Source organism: Theropithecus gelada, chromosome 16 (assembly GCF_003255815.1).
Source record: "Theropithecus gelada isolate Dixy chromosome 16, Tgel_1.0, whole genome shotgun sequence".
NCBI classification, from domain to species: Eukaryota; Metazoa; Chordata; class Mammalia; order Primates; family Cercopithecidae; genus Theropithecus; species Theropithecus gelada.
The window spans coordinates 60,802,517-60,827,772 of NC_037684.1; the positions used below are offsets into that span (position 1 = coordinate 60,802,517).

Consider the following 25,256-nt stretch of genomic DNA (forward strand, 5'->3'; position numbering starts at 1 on the left):
GGGCCTTGGAAGTTCTGTTCTGGAAAATGGGCTGGACACAGAGAAGATCCAAAAGGGCTCATGAGCCTCTGTGGGGCCTGCATGGGCCCCCCACCAAATGCCAGCCCACCTGATCTGTCAGTCCAACACTTCATACCCGGACAGCACCTTCCCAGGGCCCCGCGACTGAGGAACCTACATGGGGAACCTTCTCCAGGAATTATCTCCTCCCTGAAAGTCATCATCCCATCTGGCTACTTATCTTCCATTCATCTGTCCATCCATCTGTCTGTCCATCCGTCCGTCCCTCCCTCCCTCTCTCTCTGTCCATCTCTCCATCCACCTCTTTAGCCATCTCTTCTCCATCCATCCATCCACCGCTCCACTCACCCGCCCCCTCCTCCTTCCTTCAGTCTGCCCGGCTTCCCTGTACCCTTCCCATTCTGGTCCTGCCCCTGGTCTGGACAGTCCTTCTCAAGCCTCCGGTCTCTTGACTGACCTCAGCCCCAGCTTTTCTCAGCAGCCCAGTTAGGAAGACTGGGCAGATACCAGCTCAGAGGAGACCCCTAGGGCCTAGAGAAGGCACGGCTTGCCCGAGTCCCTCCTCCTGCAGCAGGGACGAGGCTCACTGGGCCCTGGTGTCCTAACTTCCTGCTCCCTGGCAGGTGTCCCCTGTCCTGGGCATGATCACAGGAACACTCATCCTCATCCTGGTCCCGGCCACTAAAAGGGGCCATGCTGACCAGCTCGGGGACCAGCTCAAGACCCGGACCTCATGGCTCCGAGATATGAAGGCCCTGATTCGAAAGTGAGTACCTGGGAAGGGGTCTGGTGGGAAGAGGGAAGGGTGCTGAGATGAGAGGGCCTCTCCCTGCAGGGCAGCCCACCAGCACCCTCAGCCAGACACCCCACCACCTCTGCTGCCTCAGTGCTAGGGGGGACATTTTGGCCCCTAGAATCGATTATTCCTGCAGCCTGAACCCTCATCCTTGGAGCCTGTAAGACGAGGCATTCGGGGCCTCCTGTCCCCCAGGGCATGGGGCTGCCTATGAGGGCTGAAGGAGGTCCCTGAGCTCAGTGTCACTGCCTGGCCTCTCCCCAGCCGCAGCTACGTCTTCTCCTCCCTGGCCACGTCGGCTGTCTCCTTCGCCACAGGGGCCCTGGGCATGTGGATCCCGCTCTACCTGCACCGCGCCCAAGTTGTGCAGAAGACAGCGGAGACTTGCAGCAGCCCGCCCTGTGGAGCCAAGGACAGGTGGGGCCCGCGGGGTGGGCCCGGGGCTGGCGAGGGACCTCGGACAGGAGCTCCTCAGCCTTAGCCCCCTCAACTCATGCCCCACCGTCCTCTGTCCCCACAGTCTCATCTTCGGGGCCATCACCTGCTTTACGGGCTTTCTGGGTGTGGTCACGGGTGCAGGAGCCACGCGCTGGTGCCGCCTGAAGACCCAGCGGGCCGACCCACTGGTGTGTGCCGTGGGCATGCTGGGCTCTGCCATCTTCATCTGCCTGATCTTCGTGGCTGCCAAGAGCAGCATCGTAGGGGCCTATGTGAGTGCAGTCGGGGGGCAAGGGTGCCGGGAAGCTGGACCTGGGCCACGGGAGGGTCTGGAACAGGACATTCGGTCTGATTTGCTGGACGTTCCCTTCCCTCGGGGAGGCTCCTGATCTCTGGCTGCCCCTGCTCATCCTCAGCCTGGCCACGGCCTGTCCAGGGCCTCTGGGTGTTTCAGGGCCGCGGGGATGGCTCGGTCTCTGGTTAGCCCATGAATGGATGTGGGCCTGGGAGGGGTGAGGATTCATGGGCTCCCTGCCAGCAGCCAGTGTGTAGGGAGCAGGCTGCAGCTGCTGTGGATGGAGGCACCCCTGATGGTGGCTTTGCATTCTCCTGGGCAGATCTGTATCTTCGTCGGGGAGACGCTGCTGTTTTCTAACTGGGCCATCACTGCAGACATCCTCATGGTGAGCCAGGCAGGCCGAGGTCACCTTGTGCTGCGCACCCAGGCCTCTTGACCTCACAGGGGTGGCTGGGGAGGGCCGGTGAGGGGGTGGGAGAGCTGGAAGTGGGTGGTGGGGAAGGCAGGCCTGCCAGGAATATGAACCCAGAGGCAGGGAGGGGATCAGAGTTTGGGGTCGGCCTCCGGACAGGGCAGGAAAACAGGGTTGGGCGGGCAGGCAGGCAGAGATGTGGGGACCGAGTGGGAGAGGGTGTCTCAAGGCTCAGGTTAGTGTCTGGGAGGCTGGCAGTGCCAGGCTGGCACTGAGGTGGTGCTGCCTGCCAGCACTCCTCCCACCCCGCCCTGGGGTCTGAGCAGCCATGGGCTCTGCCCTCCCTGCTCAGCCTGGCTCCCAGGCGTGCCTGCCCGAGTGCCTGCGGCTGGGGCCGGGCGGACAGAGGCTGTCTTCACAGGGCCAACAATGGGCTCTAGACCAGCCAGCCAGGGACAAAGGGCTGTCTGAGCAGCCAGCAGGGACTTGGGTCCCTGGGTGGGGATGGGAGCACCCTGGGAGGAGCCAGGAGTGGGGCTAGGGATTTGTGGCCATCTGGGGGTGGCAGGGGTGTGACACTTGGTCCCGTGGCCAGGGGAGAGTATCTGGGAGGTGTCAGGGCAGGCTCTGGGGCAGAGAGGAAGGACTCAGGGGTGGACTCTCAGGGTGCTCAGGGTTGGGCGCCCCGGAGATGAGTCTGCCAGGGGCTGTGGCTCCTGCACTTCGGGAAGTCTGCCTCACCCCACCCCAAGCCTCCCAGCATCTCCGCTACCCCCGAGGTGTCACTGTGTCCTCCTGAGTCCATGGGCTGGGGCGGTGGCAGGGGTGTGCCAGGGTCACTGCACAGGCCCAGCGTGAAGGGAGGAGTGAGTCTGTGGATCAGGTGCTCTTGGTGCTGGGCACAACCCCTCCCGTGCCTCCACCCCCAGGGAGCCCGATAACTGCCGGCAGGGGTCAGGGTCCCAGGGAAATCGTGTCCCAGTTTATTAAGTGTCAGAGTTTATTCCTGCCGGAAATGGGGTCACTCATCAGGCTCAGGCCTTTTTCTATCCGCCCCCACCTCCCGTAACGGGATGCCCCGTGGGTGCTGGCTGCTTGCACACAATGCCCACTAAGGCTGGCGCTCCGAGGAGGCAAGGCAGCCGGAGTTTGGGGCACAGGGGCTGCCTGGGCACCCACAGAGCTGGCTGTGCCTATCCCAGCTCCACCCCAGCCCCTCCTGACTCTGGCCTGCCCAGCTTTGAAACAAAGCTCCTGTGGGTCTGGGGCCCAGCAGGGCCTGGCATTCAGTGCTGAGGGTGCCCATGGGTGAGGGGCCAGCTCCCATCCCAGGCCAGTCGAGGCCTCACTTGGTCTTCAGGGAGGGGAAGGAACCAAGGTGGGTCTTTAGCTTATTGGGAGGTGAGGACAAATGGCCATGGCTGGGGTTCGGGTTCCCTCGGGAACACGTGCCTCTCTGGATCTGTGTCCCCATGACCCAGGGCAGAAGCCAAGGCACCCTGGTCTCAGGAACGGAGCAGGAGCCACCCCAGGAAGGTGGCAGCGCGGCCGTTCCTGATGTCTTCGGTACTCCAAGACTTGGAGGCCTCCGGGCTAATGGCCTCTAGTGACTGGCACCCGCGCAACCCCCAAAGTATCCTCCCTTGACCGCATGTAGCTGGGAGGAGGTGCAGATTGTCATTTCTGAGGGGTGTCCTGGGGGCGCAGCAGGTTTGAGGCCAGTGATGCTTTTGGTCTGGGACAGACTGCAGTGGTCTGGGTTGAAGGTGTGGAAGCCCCTGGGGCTGAGGGGGTGACTGCAGCTGTGTGTGGAAGGGGCTCAGGGAGGAGAGGGGTGACTGGTGGGAGAGGAGCAGCCAGGCTGGTGGGGTGGGCAGTAGAGGGGACTGTGGGGAGGAGGTAGGGCCCAGCAGGGAGAGGTGTCACGATCCAGGGCAAGAGAGAGTCTGAGGGTGTGGGGGCTTTAGAAGCGCCATGGCCCGGGGCTGGGGCCAGGCGGGTGGGCCTGGCTCCTCTGGCCGCTGACCTGCCTGCCTGTTCCGCAGTACGTGGTCATCCCCACCCGGCGGGCCACTGCTGTGGCCTTGCAGAGCTTCACCTCCCACCTGCTGGGGGATGCCGGGAGCCCCTACCTCATTGGCTTTGTGAGTAACCCTGGGGTGGGGCTGGCCTGGGGAGGTTGGGGGGCTTCAGGAGGGCTCTGCCCTGACATCCACCCCTAAATCCTCACAGATCTCAGACCTGATCCGCCAGAGCACCAAGGACTCCCCGCTCTGGGAGTTCCTGAGCCTGGGCTACGCGCTCATGCTCTGCCCCTTCGTCGTGGTCCTGGGTGGCATGTTCTTCCTCGCCACCGCTCTCTTCTTCCTCAGCGACCGCGCCAAGGCTGAGCAGCAGTGAGTGGGGGTGAGGGAAGGCCTGCTGGGAAGCAGGGACCGTGATAGCCCCTGTGAGCCCTGCCCTGGGATGGCTGGGGAGGGTACAGACCTCCCATGCACCCGGTGGGTGACCTGGTTGCTGGGGTCCAGCCCCCGGGCCTTCCCATGCCTCTGGGGCTCAGCACCAGGGTCAGCCTGGAGCTGTGGGGGGCCACAGGGGTGTCCGGTGGGTCCAGACGTGGGTTTGGCTCTGGACTTAGTGGTTGTCAAAGCTGGGACCCCCTCCCCTTCCTCTTACTTTCTGACTTTTCTCCTTTCCTCTTTACTCCTGTCTCTCTCTCCTCTCCCCACCCCTGGGCTCTCCCACCTCCCCCTGGGGCTGACGAGGTCCCTGCCCAGCACCTCCGGTCAGCTGGCCCCCAGGACGCGATGTGCCAGAGCAGTGCCCGGGCCCGGCCCCCGCTGATGCGCCGCCCTGACCCCCGTCCGTCTCTCCCCCAGGGTGAACCAGCTGGTGATGCCACCCGCATCTGTGAAAGTCTGAGGTGGTAAGTGCAGGCCAGGAGGCCCGCGGGGGCTCCCTGTGGAAGGGGGAAGGCCAGGGTGAGGCAACAGGGAGCACTTTTCTTCGGAGTCACCTCCTGCCCCAGCACATCCCACCAACCCTGGGCTTGGTCTCTGAAGATGTTGCCAGAATTTACTGATGGAGCCATGGGTGGGACAGCAGGCTCCTCCTTCCAGTAAATGAGCTCCCCTTTCCTTCCTTCCAAGGGCTGGGTGGGGCCTCACATAGGTCAGGGCCAGGACTGGCCAGGAACTCCCCACTCTGTCCGGACTTCTGTTCTCCCAGATCCTCCTAGATGTAACAGGGCCTGACTCCTTGGACCTTCCCTCTGGGAGCTATAGCTTCCCAGCAGCACCAGAGCCAGGGTCACAGCCCCAAGACCAGGGGAAGGCCTGCGTCTCCAAACAGCAAGAAAAGGGAAGGAGGGAGGGCAGCCGTGGAATAGGCCTCACTAAGCCCCACTTCTGAGCTAACACCCCTTTCCCCAGGTGCCATTGGGACAATGAAGAACTCACATTCCCACCTCGTCCGGGAGGTGTCCCACAGCGTCCGGGACCGGCTGGGCTGCCCCAAAGCTTTGTGTGTGATCCACGGCTGGGCATCCCCCCTCTCTGGCCTGGGCCTGCTGAGTGGCCCTGGCATCAAGAAGAGGCTGTGTCCTCAGTCACCCTGGAAGGATGTGTGTGTTGGAGCCACATGGTTGGACAGATTCCCAGCCCTAGGTTTGGGCTGCAGGGCCCCTGGGGCCAAGGAAGAAGACAGCCCCAAGTGGGTGTCCGGGGAGAGCCTGGCCTGCCACCAGCTTATGTGATCTTGGGCAAGTCCCTGCCCTCCCTGGAACGAAGGGCCAGGGGGCCGGACTTTCCCACACAACTTGCTGGGCAAAGCAGGATCTGCAGCTTTGAAGACTCGACAGACCCTGGACCTTACAAAGAGCAGGTGGCCCAGGCCTCAGGGCGGCAGTCCCGGCTTTGAGGCTCACGTGAGGGCCTGGTGTGCGGGACCACTGCTTCTCAGCTGGGCCTCGGACCTCGGGGATATCGGACTCAACCTGGCAACTGAAGCTGGGCACCCAAGTCGCTGGGTACTCCCTGGCCTGGCTGGTCTCTCTGGAGGACACTATCTCGGGTTGGCTCCTAGCCTGGAGGTCCCAGATGGGGACTGTTCTGACAAGCTGGCATCACCAGGGGTGAAGGCCCTGGCTGCAGCTGTACACCACCTGTGCCCCCAGGCTCGAGGGCTCTAGGAGGGACACACCAGCCCACCTCTGCAGGACTCCTCTCCCTGCCACCACCCCCCAAGCCAGGAACCCACTCCCTCCCTGGGGCTGAGCCAAGCCTTTTCCAGGGGCAGGGCCCAGGAGACCATTCCCAGAATCCGTGGGGCAGCAGCCAGGGCTCCGGCTGCTGGAGGAAGCAGCTATCCACAAAGCTTCCTGCCCCAGAGCTGAGGCCGAGGCCCCCAGGAGACGCCAGCCCCTACCCGCTGGTATTCCACCGAATGACCCTGGGGGCCAGGCCTTCGATCACCCACGTCCCATCCGTGCACACACCGGGATGCGGCTGCCAACTTCACACCAGCCCCAACCCGCTTTGGGGGAGCTTACCTCCTGCGTCACACACTCCCTGCGCATCTGCTGCAATCGAGGTGGTTCTGGTGCGGGGGGGGGGCCCTTGTGGCCAACAGGAGGCCCCAAGAGCCAGCTTGGACAATGCTCTTCTTGCCCCTTAGTTACTGGCTGGCTGTGGCTTCAGTGGTGTGTAAGCTAGTGGAACACCCACCCACCAAGCTCTGGGGTACCCTGGGGCTCTGACAAGAGGATGGGGTGGGGGTGGTATCCCCCAAAGACCAGCCTCCACCCCCACTCCAGCCTCAGCCTCAGCGGGGCCCCAGCGATGTTCTCTTGTTGTACAAGAACCAGGTCCGAGTGTTGCCTCCTCTTCCTTCCGGAAGCCAAACTGCTCCTTTATTTTTTAGGGCTGCTGATTGTGAATCTCAGAGTCTTAAGAGAGAAGCCAAATATATTCCTCTTGTAAATGAAGAAATAAACCTATTTAAATCACTCCCTGGTGGCTCCCTCACAGCAGAAAGGCCTGGAGGCGGGAGGGGGGGGTGGCAGGCAGGAGTGATGGTCACACCTGTACCTAGCCTGCAGCCAGTGCGTCAACCTGCACCCACCCAGGCGAACACCAGAGCCCTGGACATGGCCCTGGAGCCAAGGTCCCAGCCCAGAACCAGGGACGGGGAGGTCTCTGCACCCTGGGACCCCTGCAGGAATGGCTTAGGCTGTGCTTGCCTGGGCAGGTGGCCACAGACACCCTCCCCAGTGGCAGAGCCAGCGCCATAGAAGCAGCTTGCCTATTAAATCACGGTTTAAAAAAAAAAAAAAAAATAGGAGTCTCAGACAGATGGAGGCAGGGGCCGAGGGTGGCCTGTGCCTGTGCTCAGGGCTTCCCCGCCTTCCTCAGCTGCGCTTTCTTCTTCTTGGCCCCGCTCTGAAGCAAGCCGGGACTCCTGCTGACCAAAGACAGCCTTGCCTTTCTCCGTGCCGGCGCAGACAGTGGTGATTTGCCCAAGACCCCCTTTTCGGGAAGAGCCTTCTGATGCTGCCTTTGGCCTGCAGGTTCCACGGGGGACCTGGGAGCTCCATTCACCTGGGACGGCTTCTGGCTTTTCTTCTGCAGTTTTGGGGATTTGGCAGCGGTGCTGGGGCTCAGAGGGGGGGTGCCAGGGGCTGGACCCTTGGTGGCAGGCGTCCCGTTTGCCTGGGCCGGGACCTTGGCCTTTGTCCTGTTCCTCTTCTTCCTGCCCATGCTGGGGGGCTGGCTCCCGCCGGTGGCTGCCGGCGTGCCATCCTCTGCTAGCGTGCCATCCTCTGACTTGCGTTTCTTGCGCTTCTTTGTCTCTGGCAAGAATCCCTTTTTCTTCCGCTTCTTGCTGATGGGGCTCTGGGTGGCACTGGGGACCTCCTTGGCACCCTTCTTTTCCAACTTGGGGCGCCTGAAGGGAAGTGAGCAAGGGAAGAAGGTGCCCAGTGAGGGCAGCAGCCACCGCCACCTCCACCTGGGTCCTGTGGGGCCCCAGAGGCCTACGGCTCCCGCATCTGAGCATGCGCTTGAGCACGTACATGTGCAGCAGCGTGCGGGTGTTCCCAGCCCCCGCCCCAGGTGTGCGTCCCCCTCCCAGAACCTACTGGACTCCCAGGGTTTTCATGGCCTGCCAGTAGAGGTCGTGCAGGCGGCTGGAGCCGGTGGAGTGTGCCCCCTGCTGTAGGCTCTGCTGTTGCCCCTGCAGCACGCCCAGGAGCACCGTCAGGTCTAAGGTCAGCTTCTGCAGAGGGTGGGAAGGCAGAGCTATGGGGACCATAGAGGGCAGGGCCTCTCCCGGGGACCACAGAGGACAGGGCCTCTCCCAGACTCCCAGTCTTCCCATCTTTGCCCTGCTGCTGCCTCACCAGTGACCCCTGCCCCTTTCCGGGCCTCAGCCTCTCCTTCTGCCTGTTACGTCGTCCGTGTCTCTCACCGAGGGAGGAAACACGCACCCCAGGTATTGGTTCTCGTCCTTCCCATAGGAGAAGGCCTGGTCTCAAGAGTCTCGGTGTCCTCCCCTCCAGCAGTGGCCCTGGCCCGCCCACCTCCAAGAGGGCCACTCCCCATCACTCCATCACCACAGGGCTGCCAGAGCCCTTCGCCACCCACCCCTGCCACCTTCCTGCACATCCTGAATGGGTTATTGTTGGAATCCGCTGGCTTCCAGAAGCCCTGCTCTCCCGACTTCCTCACTATCACCCCGTGTCGAGGCCCCGTCCCGGGCCCCGCCTCTGCCTGCCAGCACACCGGTGGCAAGCTCCCCCTCCACAAGGGCTGCTAGCACCCATGCTGAAGATTCCCAAACCCTGCCCTCTGGGCCAGACCAGGGGACCCACATGGCCACCCACACCCCTGCGCCAGGCCTGGAAACCTGGCTGCCCACCCTGGCTGTTCTCCAACCCTTCCAGTCTCCAGCCCTGCCAGCCCCTTCTCGGCTTTCTCAGTGGATGTGACAGCACCACACCCTCTCACCCTGCCCTGCAGGAGGAGGACAGGGTGGCACAGTCCCTTCCTAAGTCACTCACCCATCCATGGTTCGGTAACTGCCCAAATGACAATCCAGAGCCCTGGCCCAGGCGCTCCGAAATTTCCCCATGTGACCCCCATCCCCACAGTCCAGCCTGAGCATGGCACTGCTGCCCTGGGGGCCCCGAGGCCCCCAAGAGGAACCCCAACACGACCCCAGGCTGGGCCCCTGCCTCACCTCCTGTTTGCAGGTCCTGAAGAGAGCGTTGAGCAGCTCCAGGGAGGACAGTGCCTGCTGGTGTTCTGCCTTGGTCTGCGCCTCCCCCAGCACGCGCAGGTTCTAGGGGAGGGTGGCCAGGCTGAGGCGCTCCGGAGAGCGGCTCAAAGCCTTTCTGTTTCCCCGCCGGGACTAGGGCCCAGAGGCAGGGACCGTCTCCTGGGACAACCCCAGTTCCCCCTACTCCCGACTCAGGCTCCAATCCTCACTTCTCTCCCACAGATCGGAGAACTCTCCCAGAGAACTGACTCTGAGGGGGTAGGGAAAGGGGCGCCCCCGGCTGTTACCTCGGTGACCTTTGCTAGGACCTGGCCCATCAGCTGCTTCCACTCGGGGTCCTCAAAGCACGACCTCACCTCCCGCAGGGACAGGGCCTTCTGGAGCAGCAGGCAGGCCTGTGGTTGGGCAAAGGTGGGTGGTAGGAGCCTCGGCACATTGGGTGTGCACGGCTCAGGGACGCATGAGGGCTCAGGGCCTGCCGGGCGCTGCCGTGGGCAGCGTGCGAGGCTGCCTGCTGCTCTGGGCTTTCTGGCCACCCGCTCCCAGGCCTTCGTGTGCAGGTGGGGGACACCAAGACCTCCCAGCTGGACAGAGGTGGGACCTCAGGTTGGGACAACTCCTGCCCATTACTGGCTTAATGCCATCTTCCTCCCGCCTGCCCCCGACAGCCCTGGCACCTGAGCAGATGCTACCAGGGGCGTCCTCTGTGTGGCAGGACGGGCAGCAGTGGCTGCGGGAATGAGGCTGGCCCTGCCCCCTCTGCTCCTCTGTGTTCAAGGTGTGGCAGGGGCCAGGACACGGCCACCCCCATCAGAGAGCGTATACCACAGTCAGGCCAGTAGGGCAGGGACGGCTGTGCCCGTGCTCACCAGGGCAGTGCTCTGGGGCCTCACAATATCCAGTCAGAAGAGGGTTAAGTGGGTTAATTCAGACAGGCCCTGGGCTGGGAGCTGGGAAGCCTCTTACCTGATGGCGGGGCCGCACTGGGCCTGTGACATGCTGGACCAGGATGGGGAGAAGCCTCTTACAGAGAACCTGGTGGGGAGTGACAAGGGCTGTGAGGTGCAGGCTGGGCTGAGCAGGGACCCTGAGTAAGCAGGGCAGGCCCCAACACTCACCGGGTGCCGGGAGAAGAGGCTGAGGAACATGGGAACTGTGAGGGGGCTGTTGCGCTTGGTCAGGAAGGAGCTCAGCGCTGATGAGTACACCCGGGTCACCAGGTTCAAGTCCAAGCAGCTGGCAGCCTAGGCCAAGCGAGAGAGGGTTGGGTGAGGCCAGGAGAGGGGTCCCTGGGATGGGAGCAGAGCCTGGCCTCCCTTCAGCAGGCTGAGGGTTGGGCCCTGGGGAAGTCCCGGCCTCCCCTCCCTGGCTGTGAAATGCCTGGGGCTGCTCCTGGGGCTGCTCCTGGGCCAGGCCCTGCTCACCTGTGGGCCGGTGGGCACGGGGCTGGGGTCAGTGCCGGCTTTCTGCTTCTCCCGTGTCTCACGCCCGCAGCCCTCGGCAGTGCTGCCCTTTAAGACCCGGAGCAGGTAGAGGGAGGCGTTGAAGTGGTAGAGGGCGGTGGCGGAGTCGGGCTGGCGGCCAGCCTGCTGCACCAACCGCTCCACCTGGGCGTGCAGTGCCTCTGTGCGCTCGCCCAAGTCGTGGCAGTAGCGCCGGGCACGGCACAGGTGGTGCCTGTGGGTGGTGAGGACGAGAGCTGGTCACAACATTCTCGGTCCACCCTGCTCCGCCAAGCAGAGCCAGCCCAAGTCCCACTTTACAGGTGGGGAAACAGACCTAGAAGACAGAGGCGACCCAGGCCACAGAGGAAGGCCCAGGGCCGCCTGCAGGCTGCTTGGAAGCCGTGTGGGCTCAGCGTGCTTGGGGGAGCGGAGCACCCCAGGGGAGAACAGAACAGCTCCCTGAGCGGAGGCTGCACCAAGGGCCACCCACCCACCTGGGGCACCCCTCCCGCCCACACTTGTCTCTCCTGGGGCTGTGGCCTCCTGGCCTTGTGTAAAGTAAGACAAGGGTTGGTGTGCTCAGAACCCTATGTGGCCCTGAAGGGGTGGGGACACAATGGGACAAGAGGCAGGATGCTCAACGAACACTGTTCACGCACACTGGCAGAACTGAGAAGGCGTGGCCTGGGCGGGCCTGGGGCTGGGAAGAAGGCGTGGCCTGGGCGGGCCTGGGGCTGGGAAGAATGCACTGCCAGTCACGCTCCCCACCCCTCCAGACTATCCATGCAGCGCCCGGGTCCCAGGCCTTCACCTCCCCAGCACCTGAGCTCTGCAGGCAGGTCTACCTGGCACCTGCCTCTCTCCCCCATGCCTGCCCCTGCCTCCCTCCTGGGCCCCCTGCCTCCCTCCTGGGCCCCCTGCCTCCCTCCTGGGCCCCCTGCCTCCAGCACGGCCCCTCCCAAACCCTTCTCTGCACTGCCAGCCATTTCTGAAACGGGAAACCAGACCCAGACCCTTCCCCACGCCAATGCTCTTGCTGATAATGCCTCCGTGGCCCCCAGCACCGCTAGGGTCAGGGCCTGCAGGGTGCAGGGTGCAGGGTGCAGGGTGCAGGGGCCCGTGGCCTCGCTGCTCACCTCACCTTCCAGCTGCGTGTCTGACCGACTCCCGTCAGGATGCTCTTCCTCCCTCTCTGCCCTGCCCAAGGCCTCCCAGCCTGACAAACTCTCACGCACGCTACACCTCTGAGGACTGGGTTGGGTGTCCCCTGCCACAGGTGCTCTCACTGTCCCCCTCCACCCCTACTCGAGACTGTCAAGGGCAGGGATGGCCCCCAGCTTCGGGAGAACATGGGGATGAAGCAAGGACTGTGGGATTCACTGAGTGACGTGTGCCTCTAGGGCTGAGTGGGGAGCCTGCAAGCTGGGGGCCCAGGCTGGAAGCCTGGCTCTCTCCTTCCTGTGCAGACAGCAAGCCTAGAGCTCTGGCCCTCCTGCGCCTGGGGGCTGCCAGCCGCACCCGCCCGCCCTGCCCCGCCCCACGGTGCTCACGTGAAGATGCGCGCCGTCTTGTGCAGAAAGTCCTGCTCCTGTTTGGAGCTGCTGCTGCGCAGGCTGCGCCGGATGATGCTCAGCAGCGGCTCCAGCAGCTCCAGGACCAGGGCATTCTCGGGCTGCTTGGTCACTAGCACCTCCACCAGGTCCAGCACCTGTGGCCGGGAGGGCAGGTCAGCAACACAGGGGCGCGCAGGCGGGGGGGGCGGGGGGCGCGCGGGCGGGGGGGCAGTCCGCCCCCAGGCTCACCCGGATCTGGAAGTCACGCCGCAGCGCCTTCTCCTTCTGCAGCTTGTTCTTCTCATCTCGCCGGGCCTGGACACGCAGCTTCTGCTCGGCAAAGAGGCTGGCGAGGCTCTGGTCCAGGGCCATCATGGCCTCATCCCCAAGCTCTTCCTCATCCTCACTGTCCTCTGCACCCTGAGGGACAGGCCCAGCGGTCAGCCTGGCCTCGGGCGGGCACACAACACGGGGACACCTGAGCCCTCTCCGGCCCCCCGCTCACCAGCGCCTTCCCAGCCTGCAGCACGGTCATCAGCTGCTCCCGGAAGCCCTGGTCCACGTCCCCATCGCGCTCCTCCTCCTCGCTCTCCTCCCCCTCACTCTCCTCTTCACTCTCTGAGCTTCTGTTGTCCTCGCCGTCCTCGCTCTTGTCCTGGGTGGTAGGGGCAGGCACGTCACACACCTCTCCGACTGTCCCACTCCCCGCCGCCCCCACCCGGCCCGCGCCAGCAGCACCTCTGCACCCTTCAGCCGCCGCTCATCAGAATCGTCCGTCACCACCACGTGGTCCTCATCCTCACTGGTCTCCGGGTTCAGCACCTGGGGAGGGGTCCCAGCCGCTGACCCATCTGCGGCCCCCGCCCTCCTCTCCAGGCCCGGCCCAGCATTGGCCAAAGGCCCCCATTTCCCAGAAGAAAACGGAGCCTAGGAGAGGTGGCCAGGCCAGGGAGACCGAGACCCTCCCACCGGCCGCAGGCTCCCGGCGGGGAGGTGGGGACACGGGAGGCTGGAGCGGCGACCCCGGTGCAGCTCGCTGCTCAGTGAGCCCAAGGTCCCTTCCCAAAGGTCCGAACTCACATCCAGAATTAGCTGCAGGGCACGCGGGGTCAGCTGGGAGCAGATGTGGCCAAACACGCTCCGCGCCACCTGGCGCATGAGGTGGCTGGGCTGGGCCAGCAGGGCCAGCAGGATCTCCACCAGCACCTCTACCCATGGGGGCTCCTGGGGGTCTGCAAGAGGGAGGGGTTGAGCCCGGGCAGGGGACCACTGGCCCCGCTGCACCACTCCAGCCCCTCTCGTGACCAAGGACCCACCGATGGCCTTGGTGCGGCTCCGGCGGGGCTTCTCTCCCAGGCTCTTCCTGATGCAGGTCTGGATGTCGCCCAGCAGGTCACAGCTCTCTGCAGGGGACTGTGGCAGGACAGGACACACACTGGGGCCAGGCCGTCCCCAGCCCTTCTAAGCCAGGCGAGGGGCTGGCCAAATGGGAGCAGTGGCATCAGAAGCCTTCAACACCCCAACCCCTGGCCCGCCCTGGCCAGTCACCCCTACGATCCAGAATGGAAGCCCCCAGCTAGACCCCAGGACACCCCGAGAACTGAGGGTTTTTTTTTTTTTTTTTGAGATGGAGTCTCGCTCTATTGCCCAGGCTGGAGTGCAGTGGTGTGATCTCGGCTCACCACAACCTCCGCCTCCCGCGTTCAGGTCATTCTCCTGCCTCAGCCTCCCAAGTAGCTGGGATTACAGGCATGTGCCATCATGCCCAGTTAATTTTTGTATTTTGAGTAGAGACGGGGTTTCACCATGTTGGCCAGGTTGGTCTCAAACTCCTGACCTCGCAATCTACTCGCCTCCGCCTCCCAAAGTACTGGGATTACAGGTGTGAGCCACCACACCTGGCTAGTTGAGGGCCTTTTTACACCTAATACGCAGTTACAAGATCCAAAAGCCTGCAGGGGACAAGGCATCCAACTCCCGCTTTGACATTCAAGAGAGGCAGAGCCTGACAAGGATGGTCAGGGCCCCAGAGAAGCCAGCAAGCCCCAGCCCCCAGCTCATAATTCTAGATTATTCCCTCCATGCTTGGCTTGGCATGAGAGACTGAACTGAAAGTCATTAGTTTCAACTAACTACGTTGAACTCATCTGACTGGGGATAACCCTGGACTTGAGTGCGGAGGTGTGGTGTGTGCATGTGCATGTGCAGGAGGCGCTCTTGAAAACTGTGTGATCTTTGGCACCTAAAAGACAGACTTGCCCCTCATAATGCAGTGGGCAGCTTGAACATTCAGGCCAGGGTGGGACAAAGCAGCCCAAAGCCCTTGTCATTGCTCTCTGGCTCCCAGGCTGTGTGCCCAGGCAGGGCCCTGTCCTTCTCTGGGCTGCGCCTTTTTATTTTTTTCTAAGACGGAATCTTGCTCTGTCACCCAGGCTGGAGTGCAGTGGCGCCATCTCAGTTCACTGCAACCTCCGTCTCCCAGGTTCAAGCAATTCTCCCGCCTCACCCTCCTGAGCAGCTGGGATTACAGGCACCTGCCACCACGCCCGGCTGATTTTTGTATTTTAGTAGAGATGGGGTTTCACTGTGTTGCCCAGGCTGGTCTCGAACTCCTGACCTCAAGTGGTCACCCGCCTCGGCCTCCCAAAGTGCTGGGATGACAGGTGTGAGCCACCGTGCCCGGCCAGAGCTGCACATTTTATCTAAAGGTCCAACACAGCAAACTGCAGCCTCCTCTGTCCAAGTCCAGTTCAGAGATCCCAAGGCTGGGCACAGGCTCCCCATGTGTCCCAGAATCACCAGGGCTCTGCTGCTATCAAAGTCCTGATGCCAAGAATCAGAAGGGGCATCGTGGCCAACCTTTCTCCAAACAGCTCATCCACATGCTGGGCTCAGAATAACCAAAGCTCGCAAGTAAGACCACCACAGTCAAGTGGCCAGACGGGAGCAAGCGAGAGACCCACCTACTCAGGCTACAGAAGACGCGAAGCAGCCCCGGGAAGGGCCTCCTATGTTATGAGAAGAAAACTCTCAAAAGAAATCAGGGTCGTGAGCCTCGAATGTGGTCAGGCCTTCTTGATGGGAAGAACCGAGAGGGAGACTCCGTGGTTCTAGAGAGCCCGTCGCCCGAAGGTGTTCCCACAGCTGTGGGTACAGCGCAAGCTACTTTGCCTCTGAGTCAGAGTCTCCGTTTCTCCACGTCAAACACGGAGAGGAGGTGGCTGCCTCAAAGCTGTGGGGACTACGAGAGACCCCGCACGGAGAGCCGAGGACACCGGCTAGTGCCGCTAACTGGCCAGAGGGACGTTTCCACTGCGACGAGGCTGGCTTCAAACACCTCCCAACTTAACTCCCCCAGAGCCTCTCCTGGCCACCCCCACAGCCCTCAGGCCTCTCGGTAGGGGGCCCATTGCGCCACAGAACCCCAGGCTCACGGCCCCTCCCTCCCAGGCCCCGGTACCTTGAGGAGGTGGATGCCCACGAGGAGCAGAAGGTGCTGGAAGGCAGCAGCCCTGGCCTCGGAGGAGTGGGCCTCCAGCTCCTTCAGAGTCTGCAGCATCCTGTGGGAGACAGGCGGATTCCCAGGCCCCTGCGTCAGTCAGACCGCAGCGTCCTGCCCGTCCCCTGGAAATCCCGTGTGCTCACCGGTCCCAGGCCTGGCGCTGCTGCGCACTGAAGGGTGTCACGGTGGTCACGTTGTGGCTGTGATTCAACAGCAGGTCTGCGAACTGCACCAGGTGGTAGGTCCAGGGCTGCCCACCCCGAGTCTGCTCCGTGGCCTGCTTCAACTGCGTGCTGAGGGTCTGCAGCAGACTGGGCGAGGGGTGGGGCTTGGGGTCACCAGACCGGACAAGTGAATGTAGCCGCCTCCCTCCGCCCTCCCCAGGGCTCAGTCTCCCACCTCTACAGGACCTACTAGAACTCCCGGGACCTCTGCCGTTGTTCCCAGCTTGGGGGACCTGGAGGGAGCAGGCGTCCTCAAGGCCTTCCCACCCTCGGGCCTCTCCTGGGCTGCCCAAGACTCACCTGAAGAAGGCACTGCTGGCCGCCTCTCGGGCCTGGCTTTCCAAAGGGAAGGAGAACGGCTGCTTTGTCTCGGGGATCTGGGATGTGGGCTTCTTTGTGACAAAGAACGCGTGGAACAAACAAAACCTGGGGAGGGCGGGAGAGCGGCCATCACCATTCACTGCCATTGGTTTTACAGGCTCCCCTCCTTGGATGGCACCACCAAGCGTACAAGGCCAGGAGGAGGAGGGGGAGCCCTTCTGCTCTGGGTACAGTCCTCAGGGGCCTGACGGGCAAGGCTGGAGGTGACTGGGCTGGGCTGGGCTGGGCTAAGATGGGAAGGGGCCGTTTCTCTGGTCTGGATCCCCAGCTGAACGCGGCTTAACCCCAGCTGGAGAGAGAATCAGTGCCCCTCCCAAGAAACCAAGAGATGGGAGGCTGTGTGGTCATGGCCAAGTCACGTCGCTGCTCCCGCAGACATGGGGCCGGTGCAGCCCCCTCTTGCAACCGTGAATGTTGAGGGTGATTCGAGCACCCGGCTCTGCACAGGCACAGACGAGGCAGGTGTGGGCAGAGGCTTCCCTGACAGCTCCCACGTGCAAAAGCTGCCTGCAGGGCACGCAGAGCACACCTGAACCTTTTAGGCCCCTGCAGCTGGGATGCCTCCTGGGCCCCTTCCCTTCACGGGTTCCCAAGGAATTCCCAAGTCCCCTTGCGCCTGTTCCCCACTGATGACTCAACCCAAAGGCTTCTGGCTCCAGGGGATGCAAACTAGGACGAGTTAAGGGGCCCCATTCCTTGGCCACACGCCCTGGCTCGTACCTGGCCACCTGTGCGGTCAAGGCCTCCTCCATCTCCAGGTGCAGGCTGTCCACAATGCTCACCAATCGAAAGATGATCCATTTCCTCAACCGGAACACAGCTCGCTCAGGCCTAGCAGGGCAGGAGGTGAGGTCATGTGAGCCACTTAGAACTGGCAAAAACAGGCTGGGCCCAGTGGCTCACACCTGCAATCCCAGTATTTTGGGAGACCAAGGCAGGTGGATCACTTGAGGTCAGGAGTTCGAGACCAGCCTGGCCAACACAGTGAAACCTATCTCCACTAAAAATAGAAAAATTAGCTGGGTGTGGTGGCGGGTGCCTGTAGTCCCAGCTACGGAAGAGGCTGCGGTAGAGAATCACTTGATCACTTGAACCTGGGAGGCAGAAATTGCAGTGAGCTGAGATCACCTGCCACTGCATTCCAGCTTGGGCCACACAGTGAGACTCTTTCTCAAAAGAACTGGCAAAAACAGGACATTCCTTTGCCTGATCTCAGGAATCCAAGATCTCCCCATCCCAATCACCAGTGTGCGACCACACAAGCACACTGAGGCCTCATATGAGAGCTCAGGCTCTTCCCCTCTCTCCTCTCACGGTTTAGAGCCAGGACACTGTGGAGGGAGGGCTCGGGTTGCTGGGCTCTGCAGGCCTAGAAGCTAACTCCTAAGTTAGGGGTCCTTCCCCAAGGTCCACTCACACGTGCAGCGACGCGTCCTGGGCTTTCTTCTGGTTGTTGGTGCTGAAGTCAACCAAGGAGTCCAGGTCTGGCTGGAGAAACATGTCCCGCAGCCAGGCCACATAGCCCCGCAGGGCCGGAGGGCTCAGGAACCGCACGACCCGCCAGAACGTAGGCGCGACAGGGAGCCCTTGGTTGGTGACGGATGAGAAGGCCACTAGCACGGCCAGCTGCCGCTCAGGGTCATCCTGGCACCCCTCTAGGAAGGTGCCCACATAATCCTCCATCTCTGGGGCAAACTTGAACTGCTTTGGGAGCTGCAAGAAGTTAGGCATGGAGCTGAGCCCACCAGCCCAGGGGGCAGGCGGTCAATAACCCAACAGCCCACCAGGCTTACACCCGCTACGGGTTAAACCAAGGCCCGGAAACCTCGCGTCGTACACAGCTAGGCTGAGCCTGAACATGCAACAGTTCCGTCACCCCAGTGCTTTTGTCTGGCATCAAGGCCTCTCCAGGTCTGACTGCCCCAGCTTCACCACCTCCGGCCCCAGAAGGCCCCTCTTTCTGCCTTGCTGGACGGGGATGGTCTGTTTTCTGGCTCCATGCAGGGCAGGGTGGTAGTTGAGGCGAGACTGACCTGGGTTCAAAGCCCATGCTGCTAATTCCTAGCTGTGTCATCTTCGGGACCAAAAACCACCGCCTCCCATGCACTTCCTCAGCGCCAGGACCCACAGCCCGCGTTTTTGTGTGGCAGCTTAGCATTTTAGCAACCCTTTGCAGTCGGCCAATATTATCATTGTGTAGGTGAATAAAGGGAGAGACAAAAATACCTGGAAGGACCTTCTCAGGGTCAGAGGCTCCCAGTGGGTCATGTCTGGCTTCACGGCCCAAGCTGTTTTCCTTTTAATTTTTTAGAATTGTGTCCCCAGAGTGCGGTGCCACGATCATGGCTCACTGCAGCCTCGAAATCCTGGGTTCAAGGGATCCTTCCACCTCAGCCTCCTGAGTAACTGGGACTCCCAAGTGTGCACCACGGTCCAACCCAAACTCTTAACCACTGCCTGATACTTCAACTCTGCCCCCTCACCCAGAATGACAGCTCTCTGAAACTCGCTGCAAAGATAAAATGAGCAGGTGAAAACAGTAAACCCAGCAGCACTTACTGGGCATCAGGCTCACTGGTGCCCAAACACGGTCATGACGACTGTTCTCATCACTGCAGCATGGGTTGGAGCGGTGGAGGTCTGAACAGCCCACTGGCTATCCACGCCCATGAGGGGCCTGCTGGCAGAAGGGCCTGACCTTACAAAACCGTCAGAGGGAAGCCGGGCACGGTGGCTCACGTAATCCCAGCACTTTGGGAGGCCGAGGCGGGTGGATCACCTAAGGTCAGGAGTTCAAGACCAGCCTGGCCAACGTGGCAAAACCCCATCTCTACCGAAAAGACAAAAATTAGCTGGGCGTGGTAGTGGGCACCTGTAATCGCAGCTACTCAGGAGGCTGAGTCAGGAGAATTACTTGAACCTGGGAGGCGGAGGTTGCAGTGAGCCCAGATCACACCACTGTACTCCAGCCTGGCCGACAAGAGCGAAACTCCAACTCAAAAAATCAACTCTGTCCGAGGGGAAGGGGTTCAGGCAGCTCACTACCCAGACAGAGGGGACACCCGTGGCCAAGCCCCCGAGGTGCCCTGCTCCCCTTCTTGGCAGGGAGAGCTCCCTGTCTAGCCTTTCTGGCAGTGTCGAGCTGCACGGGCGTTACCCACCTTCGCAGTGCACACGTGCTCCCCATAATGGCGGATCACGTCTCCCCGCAACACCAGCTGCAGCTGCTCCTTGGTCAGCAGGGGCAGGGCTGCGCCCAGCAGGCGGAAACACAGGTAGCTAAGGGGGTGCGGGACAGAGCCTGGTCAGAGCCCTTGGGACCCCTGGTGGGGACTCAGGACTGGTGGCCCAGCCCCACTTCACAGACAGGGAAGGGGGCCGAGAGAGGACACGACACGTGCCACAAGCACCTGGCTGGCCAGAACTGCATCTTCAGCAACCCTTGTTCCACCACCTCCTTCCAGAACCGTGGGAACTTGTCTTCCTTGAGCGCTAGGCGGAGCAGGTCCAGAGCAATGGCGGGCAGCTTGCGGTCCTTCTTCACGGAGGCGGCGGCCATCTTCAGCACGTTCACCAGCCTGTGGAGAGCAAGGGACTGAGGGAACACTCGCCTCACGGGCAAGGGCCAGGGTGCCAAGAGCAGCCGGGACACCCCCAGGCCACATGGCAAACCTGGGCCTGGCCAGATGCAGTCCCACAGCCCCAGGGAGGGCAAATCCGCCCACGTCCGTCACACCTGGGAACATTCTCATCCGAGAATAGGTTCACGGATCCCACCAGCTTCTTGAGCTTGGAGGGCACCTTCTGCTGGGCCAGGAGGAAGAGCTCCAGCTGTTCGGGGGAGCTGAGTATTGTATTCAAGTCGGCTTTAAGGACCTCTGGCAGGATCTCCTGCAATGTAGCCACTGAGACCTAAGGATGGAGAGATAAAGAAATGGTGGCTTCCTCTGCAGGGTGAGCCCGGTGGATCCTGCTCTACCTGCCAGGCTCCTGACACAGGGCCACCGGGTGAGGCACCAGAGTCATCAGAGGGTATTTGCTAACAAAACTCAAATTCCCAGGCAGCTGGGTTTTTGACAAGTATCCCACTGATGCTAACTGGCCCGGAGGTAGCTGCTTTTCTTTTTTTTTTTGAGACAGAGTCTTGCTTTGCCGCCCAGGCTGAGTGCAGTGGTGTGATCTTGGCTCACTGCAACCTCCGCCTCCCAGGTTCAGGCAATTCTCTTGCCTCAGCTGGGATTAAAGGTGTGCACCATCACACCGAGCTAATGTTTGTATTTTTAGTAGAGATAAGGTTTCACCATGTTGGCCAGGCTGGTCTCGAACTCCTGACCTCAAGTGATCCGCCCATCTTGGCCTCCCAAAGTTCTGGGATTATAGGCGTGCGCCACCGTGCCCAGTCAGAGCTACCCTTTTAATTATTCTTTTTTTTTTTTTTTCGTATTTCAGAGGACTAGCTCATTTCATACACAAGGAGCCCTGGGTGGAGAGCTGGGATTCAAATTCAGGTCCTTCTGGCTCTGAGGTCAAGACTGCACAGTAAGCCCTGTCCTGGGACCTGCCAGCCCCTGCCTTTCTCTTCAGTGGCAAAGGGCCTAGGTGCTACCTTCCCAAGTCGGGCAGTGGAGGCTCACGAGGGGCCAGCCTTGACCAGGATAACAAGGCAAACGTTTTATGTATTTGTGACGTGTCAGGCACAGTTCTAGAGTTGCACTGCCCAATACAGTAGTCACAGCCATACAGGGCTGCTGAGCGCTTCAAAGGTGGCCAATCTGAACAGGGATGTGCCTAAGTGTAAAATACACACTGGATTTTGGAGACGACCTGACAAAAAGTGTGTAAGAGGCCGGGCGCGGTGGCTCACACCTGTAATCCCAGCACTTTGGAAGGCCGAGATGGGTGAATCACAAGGTCAGGAGATCGAGACCATCCTGGCTAACATGGTGAAACCCCATCTCTACTAAAATACAAAAAAAATTAGCTGGGTGAGGTGGCGGACGCCTGTAGTCCCAGCTACTCGGGAGGCTGAGGCAGGAGAATGGCGTGAACCCGGGAGGCAGAGCTTGCAGTGAGCTGAGATCGTGCCACTGCACTCTAGCCTGGGCAACAGAGCAAGACTCCGTCTCAAAAAAAAAAAAAAAAAAAAAAAGCATGTAAGATACCTCAACGGTTTTTTATACCAATGCATATCGCAGTAATATTTTAGATATACCAGACGAAGTAAAATGTTACTAAATGACACCTGTTTCTTTTTACCTTTTCGACAAAGTCACTGAAACACGTCAAATTATACATCTCTGTATTTCTATGGAACAATGCTGTTCCAGACTCTCATCCAAGCCCCCTTGATGTCTCTGTAACGGGAAGCGCTGGCCGAGCCCGCACAGCTGGTGAGCTCGTACCTCGGAGAGGACGTCCACCAGGGCCTTCCGGGGCTGCTCCTGCAAGTGGTTCTGGTACTGGGCCAGGGCCTGCAGCAGCTTCACCGACTTCATCAGGGCCTCCTGGTCCTGGTCCCCACAGAAGAACAGAGGGTATGAGCAGGGCACACTACTGTCCCCTACCCATTCCAAGCCAGCCTACATTCCCCCAGTCCCTCCAAAGCTCTTACCTTCACCAGCCGGCCTGACTGAAAGAGGGCGAGTACTCCGAACAGGTTTGCAAAGAGAGCAGGTCTCAGCATTGTCTAGAGAAGGATTCCAGGCACAGGCATGAGGGGCCCTGGGACTCCCCATTCCCCAAGCCTCCCACCCCGGGGCTGCTGACGTCCCTGGATCCACTTACCTTCTTCACCTGATGCAGGTCATATTTTTCTTGTATCTGCTGCAGGATGCTGCACAAGGGGAGGTCTTCGAAAGACTGTAACAGCTGCCAGCAGTTGTGTGGCAGGAGGAAGAGGGGTTCAGGAGAGTGGCCCAGCTACATCTTCGCAAACCTTAACCTCCTTTCCCCTTTCAACTTCTCCCAAGAAGCCTCAGGTCCCTAGTCCCACCCCAAGGACGCCTCTGGAGCTGCTCACATGGAACCAAGTCTCATCCCCCTGCTCTGTCTCCACCAGGGCTTCTGAAAGTACTTTATGAGATGGAGTCTCGCTCTGCTGCCCAGGCTGGAGTGCAGTGGTGCGATCTCGGTTCACTGCAACCTCCACCTCCTGGGTTCAAGTGATTCTCCTGTCTCAGCCTCCTGAGTAGCTGGGATTACAGACACCCACGACTACGCCCCGCTAATTTTTTTTTTTTTTCTTTTTTTTTTTTTTTTTTTTTTTGAGATGGAGTGTTGTCCTGTCGCCCAGGCTGGAGTGCAGTGGCTGGATCTCAGCTCACTGCAGCCTCTGCCTCCTGGGTTCCAGTGATTCTGCTGCCTCAGCCTCCTGGATAGCTGGGATTACAGGCACACGCCACCACGTCCAGCTAATTTTTGTATTTGTAGTAGAGACGGGGCTTCACGATGTTGGCCAGGCTGGTCTTGAACTCCTGACCTCAGGTGATCCGCTCACCTCGGCCTCCCAAAGTGCTGAGATTACAGGCATGAGCCACAATGCCCAGCACAAAAGTACCTTCTATAGCCCCTAGATTGCTCGTCTGAAATTCTCAGCCACTGGGTCTTCTCTCCACACCTGGTCTGAGCTCCCCTCAGGCTGATCCTGCAGGCCTGGGTCTTTATTGTTCTTCCCCTTGTCAAGGCTCCTCAGAGAGTGGTCTACTGCAATCAGCTGAATGCCTTTGCAGGCCTAAGGGAGCCCACCCAGCGCGCACTGCTCCCAGCAAGTGTACCTAAGAGGCCGGGCAACCCAAGCACCAAATAGAAAACCTGGCCAGGCCTTGCTCACACTTTCTCCACCTTTATGTAAGGAGACCTCCCTCAGGTTGGCCTCCAATCAACTCTGCCACTCCCTACCTCTCTCTCGGGCTGCCCCTCCGCCGCAGCTGATACACCACACCTGCCCTCCTCACACCCCACCGTTTTGACCTGGATGGCTGGGATCCTGCCAGGAGCACCACCTCACCTGTGCCAGGGCCAAACTGTAACACGGCCGGGCTGTTTCTCGCGCAACCCCGAGTCCCGTGATTAGGCGCTTCAGGGCATATTTCATCTCGGACCCCTGCAGAACCAAGCGCACCCTCGTGTTCAATGGTGAAACAAGGTGCACGCCCCCGCGCACCTTGGCATCTAGGTTCGCGACCACGTGCCCCCCGTCCCAAATCCCTGGCCCGCCGCCGCTTCCTTGCCGGGATATGCGCGGCCCCTGCCCCAGACCCCGCCACTCCACCTTCGGCCTGCCGCGCAGATACTCCAGCAGCTTCTCCGTGGCCGCAAGTCGCGTCTCCTGCTCAGGCTTCGCAATGTCCCAGAAGAAGTCTAAGAACTCGCGGCTGTGCTTCAATAGGCCATGGCGGTCGGTAGGCCGGGCGCCACTCTGCGTCGCCTCTCCAGGAGACAGCGGCTCGGCGAGTTCCCTGCTCCCCATCCCCGCCACACTCACCGAAACACAAAACACGTGTGCCCCGGGCCCAGCAGCTTCCAGGTCAGGGCATGGCGCATGCGCACCGGTAGTGTCGGCTCGGAGGCGGAAAAACCTGGAGGGGCGGGGGAACCAAGAGGGGCGGGGCCACAAAGAGGGGCGGGGCCGGGGCGGATGACCCCCAGGAAGTCGGGGCAGGGGCGGGGCCAGGGAAAGCGGCGTTTCCGCCTTAGCTCTGAGCGGAAATCCCTAGCTGAGCGGCGCGTGGTGTTTCCCAGCCTTCTGCTCACACCCGTACTTCCCTGGCGGCTGTGGCATCTGCCCCTTTGGAGCCCCGTGGGGGCATTGCTGAGGGCCCATCTCGGAAACAAACCGAGGTGTAGCACATCGATCCGCCTCGTCCCCGATCGGCCCCTGCGCTCCGAACGTTGAGCCATTCAACAATTATTGGGCTCCTGCTGCGTTCCGTGCTAGGCGGTTGGAACAAAGCCGCTGCTCTCGTGGAGGAACACGGAGCCAAATGCATTAAAAAGGATCATAATTATGAAGAGAATTAGAAATGCAATTCTAATTGCAGAAGGAGCTTTTTAAACACTGGAACGTGAATACATCACCCATTAAAAACACGGCTAATTACTATTAAATAGGGTCTACAATAATGATTTGAGGGGTTGGTCAGGGGAGGCCTCTGTGAGGAAGTGGCGTTTGGGATGAGAGCTGAGTGACAAGAAGGGCCCCCCTTCCCCGCACTCCTGCAAGGATCTAAGGGGACGAAATCCCAAGCCTTGCGATTTACAAAGAGTCCAGGGCTGGAGGGGCTGAGGCTGGCGAGAAGCAAGGTTGCATAGGCCCCGGGCTAGGATTTCATTCTGAGGGTGATGGGAAATCACTGGTGAGTTTAATGCAGGGTCAGGCTTGGATCTGATTTACATTTTAACAAGATGATGCTGGCTGCTGTGTGGGGGATGGACTGTAGGTCTGCGCAGGTGGAAGCACGGGAAGACCATTTAGAAACTGGTGAACTGGACCCAGGGAAAATGAGAACAGGTCAGATTTGGGCTAATGTGGAGCAGGTGGGGGGGGGGTGATAGATTTGGATGTCGTGGAAGAGGAAATGAGGGGGATGCCAGGTTTGGGACCTAAATAACTGGGTACATTGTGATGCCATTATGGAGAAGAATTTTCTTGGGAGTGGGAGGTGGAGGTGGTGGGACCAAACGGTCTATTAAATCAGAGAAGCCTTTTACAATGGCAGGGGAGGGGAAGTGCTACTGGTCACCGTTGCTTCTTGGTTTGAGAAGCTGTGTATAGAGGGCTGTGGTCCAGAGAGGACCTAACCCTGGGGGGAGGTCAGGGCTAACCTTCACCTTGAATTTCCACATGCTCAACTCCAACCCCTTTGTACCTAAGCCCCTGGGGCACCTTCTCACCCTCTCAACTGCTTCTCTG

The 25,256-nt window shown here is 60.8% G+C and overlaps 2 protein-coding genes across 3 annotated transcripts in view; one reads left to right on the forward strand and one right to left on the reverse strand.

Moving 5' to 3' along the window:
- The window catches only part of SPNS2 (sphingolipid transporter 2), a 40,652-nt gene extending 33,681 nt beyond the window's left edge, over window positions 1–6,971 (forward strand). The window contains exons 6-13 of the mRNA XM_025362702.1: window positions 645–787; window positions 1,082–1,234; window positions 1,338–1,527; window positions 1,873–1,938; window positions 4,011–4,109; window positions 4,198–4,361; window positions 4,845–4,891; window positions 5,397–6,971. Coding sequence (XP_025218487.1) covers window positions 645–787; window positions 1,082–1,234; window positions 1,338–1,527; window positions 1,873–1,938; window positions 4,011–4,109; window positions 4,198–4,361; window positions 4,845–4,887 — 858 coding nt within the window. The 3' untranslated portion in view covers window positions 4,888–4,891; window positions 5,397–6,971. The remainder of the gene's footprint in view (window positions 1–644; window positions 788–1,081; window positions 1,235–1,337; window positions 1,528–1,872; window positions 1,939–4,010; window positions 4,110–4,197; window positions 4,362–4,844; window positions 4,892–5,396) is intronic.
- MYBBP1A (MYB binding protein 1a) lies at window positions 6,839–23,869 on the reverse strand. 2 transcript variants are annotated; one of them, XM_025362701.1, is made up of 27 exons: window positions 23,616–23,869; window positions 23,352–23,447; window positions 22,130–22,213; window positions 21,957–22,031; window positions 21,748–21,855; window positions 20,082–20,257; window positions 19,756–19,923; window positions 19,507–19,624; window positions 17,763–18,058; window positions 17,066–17,176; window positions 16,265–16,390; window positions 15,884–16,051; window positions 15,699–15,798; window positions 13,555–13,651; window positions 13,319–13,470; window positions 12,977–13,060; window positions 12,744–12,893; window positions 12,488–12,658; window positions 12,236–12,393; window positions 10,665–10,917; window positions 10,359–10,484; window positions 10,207–10,275; window positions 9,528–9,635; window positions 9,202–9,303; window positions 8,102–8,238; window positions 7,383–7,908; window positions 6,875–6,910 (listed from the first exon to the last, which is right to left on the reverse strand). In XM_025362701.1, the coding sequence occupies exons 1-27, from the start codon at window positions 23,811–23,813 to the stop codon at window positions 6,875–6,877; spliced, it is 3,993 nt and encodes a 1,330-aa protein (XP_025218486.1). In that variant the 5' UTR covers window positions 23,814–23,869. The 2 variants fall into 2 exon arrangements, with proteins under 2 accessions (XP_025218485.1, XP_025218486.1); XM_025362700.1 differs by having other exon boundaries at window positions 6,839–7,908.
- Window positions 23,870–25,256: the final 1,387 nt, after the last annotated feature.

What these genes read in the sequence shown, in the direction of transcription:
- MYBBP1A (XM_025362701.1), bottom strand. Translation starts at nt 23,813, where the DNA reads ATGGGGAGCAGGGAACTCGCCGAGCCGCTGTCTCCTGGAGAGGCGACG. An exon ending in TGGTGGACGTCCTCTCCGAG is followed by an intron (nt 20,258 to 21,747) that starts GTACGAGCTCAC and finishes CTCCATCCTTAG; the next exon opens with GTCTCAGTGGCTACATTGCA. An exon ending in TGCAGGCTGGGAAGGCGCTG is followed by an intron (nt 12,659 to 12,743) that starts GTGAGCGGGGGG and finishes CCTGTCCCTCAG; the next exon opens with GGTGCAGAGGACAGTGAGGA.